We start from the raw sequence: 16,390 nt of genomic DNA, 5'->3' as shown, positions 1-16,390 counted from the left end.
CTCAATGAAACTCTTTCATTGAGCCAGAAAAATATCAGGTAAGAATGGATCAAAATATAGTGCTTAATTTTCAACTTTGACCTTTTCCCTCGTGTCTGAACGTGATTATCTCTGGATCTCTTAGAGGAGCAGTTCTCAACCTGTGGATCGCGACCCCTTTGGCAATTGAATGACCCTTTCACAGGGGTCGCCTAAGACCATCTTGTATACCAGATATTTACATTAGGATTCATAACAGTAGCAACATGACAGTTATGAAGTAGCAACAAAAATAATTTTATGGTTGGGTCACAACATGAGGAACTGTATTTAAAGGGCCAGAAGGTTGAGAACCACTGTCTTAGAGGATGGAGTTGTGCAGCAGAAAATTCCGTGGTCTGTAGTGGTCCTTGTAGGCCACCAGGATTTAATAAAACAGCCTTCTCAGGTTTATAAATTAACTAGAGGCCTGATGCACTAAATTTGTGCATGGCGGGGGGTTGGAGGGGGGGTCCCTCAGCCTGGCCTGAAACGATGCCAGCATCCCTCGCCTTGGACTCTGGCCCAAGGCCCCTGGCCTCCCCTCCCCTCCCTCTGTGCATCCGTGCAGGACTCTGGCCAGAGGCCTTTCTCCTCCCCTCCCTCCACCTGGCAGGGGCGCGGACGCTGGGCATCTGTGGAGGGGGACTCCACGAGCCTTGCGTTCCTCGCTGCAGACTCCAGCCCGAGGCCCCTCCCCAGCCCTCCCTCCATGCAGCTGGGTCTGAAGATGGGCTCCCGTTGCAGGGGCAATGCCACCAGCGTCCCCCACCAGCCACTATGGGCGCCGCCATCGTTGTCGTGGACTGATGGTTAATTTACATCTTACTCTTTTATTAAACAGGGTTGCTGGCAGCTGATGTGTAGATAGCACCAACTCTGTGGAGTTACAGGCTGTACCTCATTCAGGCCTCACAACAAGTCTAGATCTCTTCCCATTGTACAAGGAGACCCCGCTGTGAAACCCCACAGCCGGCTTGGCTCAAGGCACGGGAAGTGCCTGCTCTTGGCCTGGACAACAAGATCAGCAAACATCTCACTGCCCTCAAGATGTCTCTACGAATAGAGCCTGTCCTGAATTTCGTTCTGGGAAAATACTTCCCCAACCAACTTCTAGATACTGGCATGATCTTAAGGAAGAAGAGGTTCACCGCCAAGAACATCCTGGAGGCTAGTGTCTCCACAGCCCTGGAAGTGAGGGCAGAGCCAGTTTTACAGAATCAGTGAGAAGTACAGTAGAAAGTTTCTCGTGTCCAAATACTGTAGAGCTAATTTCTTCAACTAACTTACAATGAATGAAAAAGTCAAGGATCATATACACTAAAGATCCTTGTATCGATTTTATTTTCAGTGAATCACTGAGAATAACAATAGCTCTCACTGAATGTTATTACTTTTATTAAGTATGACAAGACCTCAAATAGAGAATATTAGTTTGAGTGTATCTTAGGTCTTGGTTGACCCTGAGTACTGGTCCAATATAATTCTAACCGCACATTTATGTCCCACTGCTGACTGAAGAGCTCACCTCTGCAACAGGGTCTGTCATAGCAGATGCCCCGGAGATGTCACTCCAACACTGAAACCAAAGTTTACTTCAAAGGTCCAGTTTCTGAACTTAATTTGGGGACCCGAGTCAAAGGACCTTTGGGAGCAGAAACAATCAGGCCAGCAACACAAGCATTCACACCTTTTGCTTTATCTATTTCTGCTTGTGAACACTTCTTTTAAATGAGTCTCTTGGGAGCCGAGTTATAGCTCTATGACGCACCTGAGAATGGTCATCGTGGGCTCTGGGGAAAACATGGAAGGAAAGAAACACAGACTTCATTGTACATGACATGGGGTTGTTTTTGCTCTGAGGGCCCAATGTCCAGCAGACAACAGGGCAGGTCCATAACCACGGGGACACCAGCAGAGTCCTCACTGAGTCCTGTTCAAGGAGAAAGTGTCCCATTCCATTATGAATGTCATTCAGGTGCCTTTGGAATGATGGCCAACAATGGTCAACTGGGAGAAAGTGCGCACCTAAGAACACAATCTTCTTTATCCCTAGCTTCTTCCTAAACCAATATTGCGCTTGGAAACGTAGGATGCAGCTGAATGATGGAAAGAAATGGGTCCCAAATCATCCACACAGAGGGCAATGCATTCACGGGTCATTAACTATTGGCTCATCTCTCAGGCTCTCTCATCCATTTATTCTCTTTTTCTTTTTTTAAAAATTGTTTTATTGCTTAAAGTATTACAAAGAGTATTACATATGTCTCCTTTTTTTCCCCGCCCTTGAGAATCCCCTGGCCTCCCCTACCCCCCAGTGTCTTATGTCCATTGGTTATGCTTATATGCATACATCCAAGTCCTTCGGTTGATCTCTTACCCTCCCCCCCTGCCCCCCCACCCTCCCTGGCCTTCCTGCTGTAGTTTAACAGTCTGTTTGAGGCTGCTCTGCCTCTGTATCTATTTTTGTTCATAAGTTTATAATGGTCTTTATTATCCATAAATGAGTGAGATCATGTGGTATTTTTCCTTCATTGACTGGCTTATTTCACTTAGCATAATGCTCTCCAGTTCCATCCATGCTGTTGCAAATGGTAAGAATTCCTTCTTTTTTACAACAGCATTGTATTCCATCACGTAGATATACCCCAGTTTTCTAATCCATTCATCTACTGATGGGCACTTAGGCTATTTCCAGATCTTAGCTATGGTGAATTGTCCTGCTATGAACATAGGGGTGCATATATCCTTTCTGATTGGTGTTTCTGTTTTCTTGGGATATATCCCTAGAAGTGGGATCAATGGGTCAAATGGGAGTTCCATTTTTAGTTTTTTGAGGAAACTCCATACTGTCTTCCATAGTGGCTGCACCAGTCTGCATTCCCACCAGCAGTGCACGAGGGTTCCTTTTTCTCCACATCTTCTCCAGCACTTGTCATTTGTTGATTTGTTGATGATAGCCATTCTGACAGGTGTGAGATGGTACCTCATTGTTGTTTTGATTTGCATCTCTCGGATGATTAGTGACTTTGAGCATGTTTTCATATGTCTCTTGGCTTTCTGAATGTCCTCTTTTGAAAAGTGTCTATTTAGGTCCTTTGCCCATTTTTTGATTGGATTGTTTGTCTTCCTTTTGTTAAGTTGTATGAGTTCCCTATAAATGTTGGAGATTAAACCCTTATCGGTGATAACATTGGCAAATATGTTCTCCCATGCAGTGGGCTTTCTTGTTGTTTTGATGATGGTTTCTTTTACTGTGCAGAAGCTTTTTCTTTTGATGTAGTCCCATTTGTTTATTTTCTCTTTAGTTTCCAATGCCCTAGGAGCTGCATGGGTGAAGAAATTCCTTCGGCATATGTCTGAGATTTTGTTGCCTTTGGATTCTTCTAGTATTTTTATGGTTTCCCGTTGTACATTTAAGTCCTTTATCCATTTTTAGTTTATTTTTGTGTATGGTGTATGTTGGTGGTCTAGTTTCATTTTTTTTGCATGTATCTGTCCAATTTTCCCAACACCATTTATTGAAGAGACTATCTTGACTCCATTGTATGTTCTTGCCTCCTTTGTCAAATATTAATTGAGCATATTGGTTCGGGTTGATTTCTGGGCTCTCTTTTCTATTCCATTGATCTATATGTCTGTTCTTGTGCCAGTACCAGGCAGTTTTGCAAACAGTGGCTTTGTAATACAGCTTGATATCTGGTATTGAGATCCCACCTACTTTGTTCTTTCTCAGGATTGCTGCAGCTATTCGGGGTCTTTTTTTATTTCAGGTGAATTTTCGGAGAGTTCTTTCTAGGTCTGTGAAATACGTCTTTGGTATTTTAATGGGAAGTGCATTGAATTTATAGATTGCTTTGGGTAGTATGGACATTTTAATGATGTTGATTCTACCAATCCAAGAACATGGTATGTTCTTCCATCTGTTTATGTCTTCCTCTATCTCTTTTTTCAACGTCCTGTAGTTTTCTGAGTAGAGGTCTTTTACCTCTTTAGTTAAGTTTATTCCCAGGTATCTTAATTTTTTTGGTGTGATGGTAAATGGGATTTTTTTTTAGTCTCTCTTTCTGTAAGTTCACTATTGGTGTATAGAAATGCCATAGATTTCTTGGCGTTAATTTTGTATCCTGCTACATTGCCAAATTCATTTATTAAGTCTAATAGTTTTTTGATGGAGTCTTTAGGGTTTTTTATGTATAATATCATGTCATCTGCAAATAAGGACAGTTTTACTTCTTCTTTTCCAATTTTGATGCCTTTTATTTCTTCTTCTTGTCTAATTGCAATGGCTAATACTTCCAGTACTATGTCGAACAGGAGTGGTGAGAGTGGGCATCCCTGTCTTGTTCCTGTTCTTAGGGGAAATGGTGTTCGTTTTTGTCCATTGAGTATGATGTTGGCTGTGGGCCTGTCATATATGGCTTTTATTATGTTGAGTTATGATCCTTCTATTCCCACCTTGCTGAGAGTTTTTTTTTTTTTTATCAAAAATGGGTGTTGGATTTTGTCCAATGCTTTTTCTGCATCAATTGATATGACTATGTGTTTTTTTTCTTTCAATTTGTTTATGTGATGTATCACGTTTATTGATTTGCGGATATTGTACCATCCTTGCATCCCTGGGATAAATCCTACTTGGTCATGGTGTATGATCTTTCTGATGTACTGCTGGATCCCATTTGCAAGGATTTTGTTGAGGATTTTGGCATCTATGTTCATGAGGGATATTGGCCTGTAATTCTCTTTCATTGTGTTGTCTTTATCTGGTTTTGGTATTAGGGTGATGCTGGCTTCATAGAAAGAGCTTGGAAGTGTTCCTTCCTCTTGAATTTTTTGTAGTAGTCTGAGGAGGATAGGTTTTAGTTCTTCCTTGAATGTTTGGTAAAACTCCCCTATGAAGCCATCCGGTCCTGGGCTTTTGTTTGCTGGAAGCTTTTTGATGACTGCTTCAATTTCTTCCATAGTTATTGGCCTATTGAGATTTTTAGATTCTTCCTGATTGAGTTTTGGAAGGTTGTATTTTTCTAGGAATATGTCCATTTCCTCCAGGTTGTCTAGTTTGTTGGAGTAGAGTTGTCCATAGTATTTTTTAACAATCATTTGTATTTCTGTGGGGTCTGTTATTTCGCCTCTATCATTTCTGATTTTGTTTATTTGGGTCCTCTCTCTTTGCTTCTTGGTGAGCCTGGCTAGAGGTTCATCAATCTTGTTTATCCTTTCAAAGAACCAGCTCTTGGTTTCATTGATTTTCTGTATTGTTTTTTTGGTCTCTATGTCATTTATTTCTGCTCTAATCTTTATTATCTCCTTCCTTCTGCTCACTCTGGGGTTTTCTTGTTGTGCTCTTTCTAGTTCTTTGAGATGTAGAGTTAGATGATTTACTACCATTTTTTCTTGTTTTTTGGGATAGGCCTGTAGAGCTATAAACTTCCCTCTCAGGACCGCTTTCATTTTGTCCCGTAGGTTTTGGATTGTTGTGTTTTCATTGTCATTAGTTTCCAGGATGTTTTTAATTTCTTCTTTGATCTCATTGGTAACCCGATCAATATTTAATAACATGCGATTCAGCTTCCAAGTGTTTGAGTGTTTTGGGTTGTTTTTATTGTAGTTTATTTCTAATATTATGCCATTGTGGTCTGAGAAGATGCTTGGTATGATTTCAATCTTCTTGAATTTGGGGAGATTTTGCTTGTGACCCAATATGTGGTCTATTTTTGAAAATGTCCCATGTGCACTTGAGAAGAACGTATATTCCATGGCTTTGGGGTGAAATGTTCTGAAGATGTCAATTAAGTCCATCTGATCTAGTGAGTCATTTAGGATTTCTGTTTCTTTGCCGATTTTTTGTCTAGAGGATTTATCCAGTGATGTCAGTGGTGTATTAAAGTCCCCTACTACGATTTTATTGTTGTCGATCTCTCCCTTGATATCTTCCAGGAGTTTTTTTTTATGTATTTGGGTGCTCCTGCATTGGGTGCATATATGTTTATCAGGGTTATATCCTCTTGTTGTATCGATCCTTTTAGTATTTTGAAGTGGCCTTCCTTATCTCTTGTTATGGCCTTCACTTTGAGGTCTATTTTGTCCAATATAAGGATTGCTACCCCAGCTTTTTTTTTTCATTTCCATTTGCCTGAAAGATATTTTTCCATCCCTTCACTTTCAGTCTGTGTGAGTCCCTTATTCTGAGGTGGGTCTCTTGTAGACAGCAAATATATGGGTCACGTTTTTTTATCCATTCAGCCACTGGATGTCTTTTGATTGGAGCATTTAGTCCATTTATGTTTAAAGTTATTATTGAAAGGTACTTGTTTGTAGCCATTCTATTTTTTGTGCCTGTTTTCTTTCTTAGCTTTTTATTTCTTCGTTTTTGCACCAGTCCCTTTAGCATTTCTTGCATTGCTGGCTTGGTGGTGATAAACTCCCTTAGCCTTTTTTTTGTCTGTGAAGCTTCTTATTTCCCCTTCAATTTTTTTTTTTTAAATATATTTTATTGATTTTTTACAGAGAGGAAGGGAGAGAGATAGAGAGTGAGAAACATCGATGAGAGAGAAACATCGATCAGCTGCCTCCTGCACATCTCCCACTGGGGATGTGCCCGCAACCCAGGTACATGCCCTTGACCGGAATCGAACCTGGGACCCTTCAGTCCGCAGGCCGACGCTCTATCCACTGAGCCAAACCGGTTTTGGCTCCCCTTCAATTTTGAATGATAGCCTTGCTGGATAGAGTATTCTTGGATTCAGTCCCTTGCTTTGCATCACTTTGTAAATTTCCGTCCATTCTTTTCTGGCCTGATGTGTTTCTGTTGAGAAATCATTTGATGCTCTAATGGGAGATCCCCTGTATGTAACTTTCCGTCTCTCTCTCGCAGCCTTTAAGATTCTCTCTTTGTCCTGAACATTTGCCATGGTAATTATGATGTGTCTTGATGTGGGTCTTTTCGGGTTCATCTTGTTTGGGACTCTCTGTGCTTGTGTGACTTTTTTCTTCCCCACCTCAGGGAAGTTTTCTGATATTATTTGTTCAAATAGGTTTTCTAACCCTTGTTCCTCTTTCTGTTGTTCTGGCATCCCTATTATTCGTATGTTGTTTCGTTTCATGTTGTCCCATAGCTTGCTGAGGCTCTCCTCCTGTCTTTTAATTTTTTTCTCCAATTGCAGTTCAGTTTGGGTGTGTTTTGCTTCCCTGTCTTCTAATTCGCTAATTCGGTCCTCCGCTTCTCCTAGTCTACTGTTGAAACTTTCAATGGTGTTTTTTATTGCAGCTATGTCGCTCTTCATTTCTTCTTGGTTCTTACATAATTTGTTGATTTTTTCATCTGTTTCTTTTTGATTCTTACATAAGTTGTTGATATTTTCATCCGTTTCCTCTTGCTTCTTGCATAAGTTGTTGATTTTTTTCCTCCATCTGGTTTATGCATTCTAGGACCCTTAATCTGAATTCTTTTTCTGTCATGCTGAATGCTTCTGTTTCACTTAGCTGCTTTTCTGGCGAGTCCTCCTTTTCTTTCCTTTGGGGGTTTCTTTGTCTACCCATGTTTGATCTCACCGGCATATCTAGATGTTGAGTTGTTCAGGGGCTGCTCCTTGGGTGGCAGTGGCTTCTCGGGCTGTGGTTGCTCCTCGGGCGGTTGTGGTAGCAGCTGCTCCTCAGTTGGCAGCAGCTCCTCTGGTGGGTGCTGTTGACAGCTGTGGTGGCTCCTCTGGCTGGTGGGGGGAGGCTTCACACACAGCTGCTGTTCCTCAGACAGAGGGTGTGCTGATCACGAGGCTGCTGTTCCTTGGATGGGGGCGGGCTACACACGCAGCTGCTACTCCTTGAACTGGGGTGGACTGCTCACGTGGCTGCTGTTCCTTGGATGGGGGCTGGCTGCACACTGCTGTTGTTCCTCTGATGTGGTGGGCTGCTTGTGGGGCTACTGCTCCTAGGACTTGGACAGGTTGATTGCAAGTCTGTTGCTCCTCGGACGGGGGTGGGCTACTTGCGAGGCTGCTGCTCTTTGGACGGGAGTGAGCTGCACGTGTGGCTGCTCCTCCTCGAACGGGGATGTTCCACTCACCTGGCTGCTGCTCGTTGGACAGGTGCAGGCTGTTGTGGCTCTGCTCCTCGGACCGGTGCGTGCTGTGCAGGGCTGCCGCTCCTCGGACGTGGGCGGTCTGCTTGTGTGGCTGCTGCTCCTCGGACCGGGGTGGGCTGCTGCTGCTCTTTGAATGGGGGCGGGCCACTCGCAGAACTGCTGCTCCTTGGATTTGGCAGGCTGCTTGTGCGGCGGCTGCTGCTTGGATGAGGGCAAGATGCTTGTGCAGCTGCTGCTCCTCAGACTAGTGCAGGGTGTGCGCAGCTGCTGCTCCTGGGATGGGGGCCGGCTGCTCAGGGCCGCCGCTCCTCAAACGTAGAAATACTGCTCGTGCGGCTGCTGCTCCTCGGACAGATCGGACTGCTCGCGTGGTTGCTCCTCCTCGGATGGGGAAGCGGGCCGCTCACACAGCTGCTGCTCCTTGGACAGGGGCAGGCCACATGAGGCTGCTGCTCTTAGGCTCGAGGCAGGCTGCTCATGGGGCTGATGCTCACATGGTTGAAAAAATAATGTGAAAAGAAGTAGGAAATAAAAGAACAAACAAACAAACAAAAAAAGAAGAACAAAGAAAAAAGCAAAAAAAGACCCCAAAACCTAACAAAATAATAATAAAAAAATAAAAATGAATAATTGAAATGTCATTCCTCTGGCTGGCTTAAGTTCCCAGTTTTCTGGAATGTCTGTGATTTTGTTGTTCTTGTTGTTGTTGTCGTTGCTGGGACTCCATTTATTTTCTTTACTCTAAGCCAAGTTGGCTGTGTTGTTCCTTCACACAGTCACTGCTTAAACTGACGTGTGTTTTCTATCTTATGAGGTGGCCTGCCCCTGTCTGACACCGAGAGGCACACTCTCCATGCTTCCCCGTCCCTTGCCGAGTGCCATCTGCACTCAGGGCCTCTGTACATGCTGTTACCTCTCCTAGAACACTCCTAACCAGAAGGTTCCTTGGAGTCAATGTTCACTGATGCAGCAAATGTCACACAACCGAAGGAGTCCTGGTGGGATCGCCTGCTGGACCTCCTCGCAGGATGCTGCCCTGGTGGATTTCTGTGGTTCATGTCCCAATCACTTTCCCTTTATTTCATATTCAAATGCAGGCTTGTTAGTGGCCTTCTAGTTAGAGGTAAGCTGCACAGGTGCAAGGTTCTGCTTTAACTTGTTCCTGTGGCTGAATCTGTGACATGAAGCACAGGGCCCAGTCTTAGGAGAATCCTGGTTGTTATGAACATGAATGGATACAGGAATAGAGGAATGGATGAATAGATTAGTGGATGACTGGATGGATGGGTGGATGGATGGATGGATGGATGGATGTTTGAATGGATGGTTGGGAGGATGGATGGGTGGATGAAAGGATGTATGTATTTATTTATGCATGTCTGTATGAATGGATGGATGCATGAATGTGTAGATGAAACATCGGAATTAGTCATGATTACCCTTTCTAAGCCCTGTGTCAGGCTTCTACACGGAGTGTCTGGAATTCTTACAAAAGCAGCCTTGGTGTCATTTATGCTCGTTGTAGAAACGAAGGAAAGGAAGCTCAGGCCAACCAGCACTATCTTAGCCAAGGACACTTCATGGGTAGCGGTGGCATCCATGATGCAAGTCCACATCTGCACGCGCCCACATATCATCCCACCATCCAGCTCTGCCTCCCTTAAGCATAAGAAATTCTACTTCTCACATCATCTACTGAATCAGTGGAAGAAAAACCCTAACGCTAACAAAACTGAACAAAATGTAAGTCTATATTTTACTAGATTTATAAAATTGGCTTAACTAATGAGATAGTCTTTATACAAACAACCTTCAACCAAGGCGAGAAGCTATTGCCATTGTCCAACAGAAGGCAGCTGACTCAGTCTATGGGTGAGGAAAGCCTGCCCTCCACAGGCGCTGGGCGGTATGGCCCCCAGCCCAGGTGATTGGTGAAGGAGGAGGCACAGAAAGAGGATGTGAAGATCTCTGTACTGGGCAGAAGCAGAAGAGAAAAAGAGGAGTAAGGGGGGTGGAGGGAGAAGGAGAGGGTAGGAGGCACGTGGAAGGGTAGGAAGAGCTGGAGGAGGATGAAGAGGTCATGAGGACCACAATAATAAAAAGACAAGAATGTCAACACAGACTCACAATGCTGTAATTTACCTTCTTATTTCACAAGCACTTCAGCATGAATTTCATCTAATGTCGTTACCATGATTGCAGTTCTGAAAATTCTCAGATCTTTTTAAAGCTCTGTTTCCTTGGCTTCTACAAACAGACCACGGGCTGGCTGGGTTCTAGATGATTCTCCTGTCTTTTCTGGGCCCAATGCCAGGTTCATCCTGTGACTCATTCCATCATCTGTGGGAGGGATTAAGTGGCCGCCAGGAGAATAAAAGGAGGAGTCTGGGCTCTCACCTCCAAAGTGAGACCTTCTTCCCTGCCACGTCCAGTGACCAGCCAACAGCAGCCGCCTGAGCCATGAAGCTGGTGGTGGTCCTCATGCTGAGCGCCCTCCCCCTTTTCTGCTATGCCGGTGAGTGCTGACAGGGCCCGGCTTTGGGGGAGGTTGGTGTCAGGGCCCCTGTGGCGGACCTCCTGCTTCCCAAGCCCCAGGCCAGAGCCCCTCCTTTCTCTGGTGTCTTCATTCCTCATGGCTCCATCGTGTTTGGCTCCGGGGGGTGTGGAAGCCAGGAGGCTGGAGGTGTTGTGTGCGGGAGGGGGGACAAGGAGGCAGAGGTCTTGCTGCTCAGAGAAAACCCAACACCCTGAGTTTGCTCTCCCAGAATTGAGGACTCGGACCATTGCCCATAATCTCTCTGAGTGTCTGTCTCTACTGGGAGGTAAGAAGATGACAATCGTCATGGTGACGCCCAGCAAGGAGTTGGTGCCTCTGGAACTGAGCCTGGCTTTGTGTGCTTTCTTCCCAGCTTCTGGCTGCGCATCGATGGAGGACATGATTGTTAACACCCTTAATCCTTCAGTGACGGAGGATCAATACATCGAAGGTCTTGAAGAGTTCATACCGGCTGATACCAGTAAACAGCTTCTCGTGGAATTTAGGCAATGCTTTCTCGACCAGAGTAACAGAACTCTGAGCAATGTACAAGTGATGATGGTAATGTGGGTTTCTTCCTACCTGCCCTTGAAGCATTGGCCAGGGACACGCGGGCTCTCAGTGTGCTACTAACTTCTTAACAGCAAGTGTTGGTCATGCTTCATGTAACCTCAGTGAACGTGGGTGCTGACATCCAGAAAGCCATGCAAGGGGCCGGGGCTGGTTTGCCTGCTCACGTGGTGGAGTCTTTAGTGAGTGACACATGAGAAAGGCCACGAGGGAGGGATGTGCGTGGGCAAAGGCTTGCCTACCTCTCAGACCAGAAACATCTGATTCTCAAGAGAACCCTCACATTGACGAGTGATAAAAACAAATAGGAAAGCGTTTTAAAGAATTTCCTAAAGAGAGCAGAAAGTTACATGTCAGGCAGATCCCTCCTCTCAGGATCGTGATTCCCAGTTCCCTTTGGAGCATCCACGTTTGCTAGAATAAGTGGTTGAACGTCCTGGCCATGAAGGAAGGCCCCATGAGTGACAAGTAGACTCCTTGTCTATGAACCCGCCATGGGTGTTGGAATTGTTGAAAACAAAAGTCAGTACGAGCAAGGAGACCTTCTTCCTATTTAGAGCAGATATGGTTCAGATTTTCCTGGTATTCATTCCCTACCCAAACAGCCCATTGCAAACAGTCCAGGGCAGCAATAGAGAAATATAGCCCCAGCAGAGACATAAACATCTGCATAACTAGGAGCTTTCTGACACAGGTGTCTGACAAGCTGGGGAATCTGCAGGAACCATGATAAACATAAGCGCGTCAGGAAAGGACACGTGTCGTGATGTGTGCAGTGGCCAGTCTCTGAGGAACAGGCAGAGCGTGGCTTCCAGGGGAGGGTGGGGGAGTGGGAGACGTTCAGGGCCCGGGGCTGCAGTTGAGCGAGAGGAGAAGGCCCTGGAGGTTGGGACCTTAACACGACTAAACTGTCCATTGAAAAGGGTGAAAGGGTCCTATTTATGGGACAGGCACTGACCGTAGTCACACCTGAAGCCATGAGCAGCCCCTTCAATGGCAGGTGATGGCCTTTCTCTTTGCAAACGGAGGTCAGACAAACCCCTCGAGTGGGCGGCCCCCAGATGCACACGGGCTCCTGCTGGGCTGAGACCCGGAGAAGTGGCAGCACAGCAGGTGCATGGGAGGCCTCTTTCAAAGCAGAGGAAACGCGCAGGGAAAGGCTCCCAGGGCCCCGGCGGGACCGGGTCTGGAAGCTGCGCATCCTTGGCATCAGGACGTGCCTCCTGAACGACAGACAAGGAGAGAATTCTGGCTGAACCCAGCCCGCTTCTCTCCGTGGGTGCGGACACAGGCGGGAAACAAGGAGAGGCCACGTCTGTGCTCCAGGACGGCCTCTGTGGCACAGGGGGTGTGAGTGCTTCTTGTCTGTTTCCAGGACGCCATATACAACAGCAGGCAGTGTGCCTCCTACTGACCCACAGGACCTTCCCTCCGACGACAGATGGCCCGACAGCGACTCTCCATGGCAGAACCACAGCTTAGCTCCCCTCTGTGCCTTTTGATCCTGAAACTGCAAGACAATTGTTGAAACCTCCCCCACATGTTCATTTCAATAAAGCACCTGCAACAGCAAGGCTCTCTTTGGTTACTGACCCAAATGGGGACCTTAGGAGACTCCCCTCACTGAGCTGCTCACAGGGTGGACATGGGCGTTCAGTACAGAACTCCTGAATGAGGTGCGGGATCTGCAGGGTGCTCTGCCCCTGACCATCCAAAGCCTAATAGGACCCTGTCCCTGGGATAGTGTCCTCTTCCCCCTGCCCCCACCGGGGCCCTCTGGGCCAAGCTCAGGCGCTCAGGCTCCAGGACCCACCCTTGTCCTCACGGCCACAATGCACCCTGTCCCCAGGGACGGGCTCCCCTCTGGGTGCTCTCTGTCCCTGACCCGAGGTGCGGGGAGGGAGCAGAGCAGTGAGAGAGGCGACTCGGGCAAAGCAGGGCAACATCTTGGCTTGAACGCCCTCCCACTTCTCCAGAACATCCCTCGTGCCCTGACACCACTAGGCCCAGGCCAAGGACACTTTCCCCATACCCACAGCTTATGGCTTACCCAACACCCCCCCCCCACACACACTCACACACACACACTCACACACACATGCACATATACACACACATGCACACACACTCACTCACATACAGACACACACACACATGCACACACACTCACTCACATACAGACACACACACACACATGCACACACACTCACTCACATACAGACGCACACACACATGCACACACAGTCACCCACATGCACACAGTTCTTTAGTGAGAACTCCTGGGCCTTGCAGTCCTGGGGCTCTGAGGCCTTTGGGAAGTGCCCTTTGCTCCTGCTTGTCCCTGGCCATTTGCAGAGGCGTCTGTCCCTTTCCAGTTGGTGTGGACATTGGGATGGAGCCCTGAAGGCCCTGCGTTGTGAAAGTCGCTGAGTTGAAGGTAAATGGTACCTCAGATGAAAACTCTATATATTTACACGTCTAAGCGTGATAAACACAGAGTTCTGAGTGGATACAGACTGTACATACTGTCCTAGTGTGCTCAGGCCGCCTAAGGAGGTGCATAGACCAGGTGGCTGAAGCATTTACTGAGACTGGGAAGTCCAAGGTCAAGGTGCTAACAGAGTCAGTGTCTGTGGGGTCCCTCCACCCATCCTCCCACTGCTGGACTCGCCACGAGTCGGCCATCCACACCCCATTTGGGGGCGGGGCTGGCCCCCAAACCTCCAGCGTTCCCTCCCCCATCAGGACCCCACCTGTGCATGAATTCGTGACCGGGCCTCTAATAAACGTATAAGCAGAAGAAGAGGAATAACAAAGGTAAAGCAGAAATCAATGACACTGGGAAAATGTCAGAGAAACATTTAAACCAAAGCTGGTTCTTTGAGAAGCTCATAAACAATTCACACACCTGTCTAGACTGAACAGGATAAAGAGAAAGAAATGACCAATGCCAAGAATGATGGAGGTAAAACCACTACAGGCTCTACAAATATTAGGAACAACGATGGCAATACATTTAAATGTAGATGAAATGAGCACAAATTCCTTGGAAGATACAAAATATCATAGTTCACTCAGCAAGAAAGAAAAAACCAAAATAGCCCTGTTTATGAAATTGAATTTGTAGTTTAAAATCTCACAAAGAATACTCTAGGCCAAATCATTTCAGTGGTAAATGTTACCATTTATTCAAGAAAGAAATAATACCAATTCTACACTACCTCTCCCAGGAAATTGAAGAAGAAAGAATACTTTCCCACTCCATCCAAGACCCAACCAGTATTGTTGAGATCCCTAAACCAGGCAAAGATATTGGAATGAAAACCAGAGAATTATTTTTTATGAACATCAGCATAACAATTTTAAACACATTGCTAGCAAGTCAAATCTATTAAGAGAGATAATACATGTTAATCAAATAAGTTTATCTCCATAAGATAGATGGAACATGTGAAAGTCAACTAATATAATTTGCCATATCAATACATGAGGAAAACCACTTGATTAATAGATGCTGAAGATGGGTTTGACAATTCACTAATTGATGATAAAAGCTCTAGGCAAATTATTATTTAAAGGGAATTTCCTTGGTTTGATAAAGCTCATTCAAAAAAAAACCTCTACCAAACATCATGATGAAAGGATGCATTTCTCCCAACAAGCTGTGTGCAAGGATGTCCAGTGCCATTGCTTCTGAACATTTTGTAGGAGGTTCTAGCCAGTGCAGTGGAGCAAAAAGGAAAAGGCACCATAAATGAAGAATCGCTTCTTGGCCTTTCGGCTAAGATCAAGTGTAAAACTATTTTCAGAGATAACTTTTAGAAAATCTGAGTGTGTCTACCAGAGGGTTAAGTGAGTATAGCATGGTTGCAGGATATAAGATAAATAAACAAAAATTAATGATCCTATATAATAAAAGGCCAGAGTTGTCATGGCCGCAATGACCAGAGACCAGACCACCACAGCCCCTTGCGGGTTGCCCCACCCCCAAAGCAAGCGGTTAGGGGCAATCAGGCAGGCAGGCAGAGTGGTAAGGAGCGGTCAGGTAGGCAGACCAGCGGTTAGGGGCGATCAGGTAGGCAGGTTTGTGGTTAGGGGAGATCAGGTAGACAGATGGCCCCTTGCTGGGATGGCCCTGCCCACCAGCAAAGAAAGAGGTAGGCCCAGGCAGCCAAGCCATTGCGCCCAGCCTGTTGCCTGTAGAGCGAGGCCACTGGTGGCAGGGTAGGGCGGGCAGTGCTGCACAGATGGCAATCAGTGGCAGTGGAGGAGGGTGGGGCCAGCTGCCTGCAGCTGAGGGAAGGAAAGCCCCAATAGGCCCTGATCTCAGGCCAGGCCTAGGGACCCCACCGAGGAGTCCCAGATAGTGAGAGGGTAGTGAGAGGGTACAGGCGTGCTGAAGGACTCCCCGAGTGAATGAATTGTCATGCACTAGGTCTCTAGTATTCTATATTCTTGAACAATGGGAAATTGAAATTAAGGAAGTGCAATGTACAATAATGTCTAAAATGATCAACATCTTAGGAATAAACTTAATAAGAGACGTGAAAGAACTGTACAGTAAAACTTACAAAATATTGCTGAGAGAAATTCATGAAGACCTACATGGGTACACATAGTGTTCATGGATAGGAAACAATATTCTTAAAATGTCAGTTCCTCCAAATTGATTCATGGATTTAGGGCAATGCAATCTCCACCAAAGTCCAAATAGGCTTTGTTTTATTTTGGTAAGTTTATGAAAAATCTGGTTTCAAAATTTACATGTAACTGCAGAGGACCTGCAATAACCAAAACAATTTTGAAAAATGAAAACAAATGTGGAGGGGCAGTACTCCATAATGGCAAGATTTATCACAAAAATATAGTAGTCAGGAAAGTATGGTATTGATGTAAAGATGAACAAATAGATGTAAAGAACTGTAGAGTCCAGAAACAGAACTATGAATCTATGGTTACTTGGCTTTTCACAAAGGTGGGTAAGCTCCAGTGTGGGAAGGATACACTTCCACAGAATGTTTTGGAAAAACTGGATATATTAAAAAACCTCCAACCCCAACAGTATATCAGATGTAACTCATGATGTATCATAGGACTAAACATAAAATCCTATCTAATAAAGAGGGGATCTGCTAATTGAACCTCACACCATTGCAAAGATGGCAGCACCTACAGCCACAAGATGG

The 16,390-nt window shown here is 45.6% G+C and overlaps 1 protein-coding gene across 1 annotated transcript; it reads left to right on the top strand.

The window, feature by feature from the left end:
- Window positions 1-10,514: 10,514 nt before the first annotated feature.
- Window positions 10,515-12,777, top strand: LOC139017783 (mammaglobin-B-like). Its single transcript, XM_070426388.1, has 3 exons — window positions 10,515-10,613; window positions 11,008-11,195; window positions 12,580-12,777. Exons 1-3 carry the CDS (start codon window positions 10,559-10,561, stop codon window positions 12,616-12,618), a joined length of 282 nt encoding a protein of 93 aa, XP_070282489.1. The 5' UTR covers window positions 10,515-10,558; the 3' UTR covers window positions 12,619-12,777.
- Window positions 12,778-16,390: the final 3,613 nt, after the last annotated feature.

Source organism: Myotis yumanensis, unplaced genomic scaffold (assembly GCF_028538775.1).
Source record: "Myotis yumanensis isolate MYYU_CA2020_CCGP unplaced genomic scaffold, mMyoYum1.0.hap1 SCAF_10, whole genome shotgun sequence".
Classification (NCBI taxonomy): domain Eukaryota; kingdom Metazoa; phylum Chordata; class Mammalia; order Chiroptera; family Vespertilionidae; genus Myotis; species Myotis yumanensis.
The sequence above is the reverse complement of the archived record's forward strand: the minus strand, read 5'-3'. Positions and strand labels throughout refer to the sequence as shown.

What these genes read in the sequence shown, in the direction of transcription:
- LOC139017783 (XM_070426388.1), top strand. Translation starts at nt 10,559, where the DNA reads ATGAAGCTGGTGGTGGTCCTCATGCTGAGCGCCCTCCCCCTTTTCTGC. An exon ending in CCCCCTTTTCTGCTATGCCG is followed by an intron (nt 10,614 to 11,007) that starts GTGAGTGCTGAC and finishes CTTTCTTCCCAG; the next exon opens with CTTCTGGCTGCGCATCGATG. An exon ending in GCAATGTACAAGTGATGATG is followed by an intron (nt 11,196 to 12,579) that starts GTAATGTGGGTT and finishes GTCTGTTTCCAG; the next exon opens with GACGCCATATACAACAGCAG.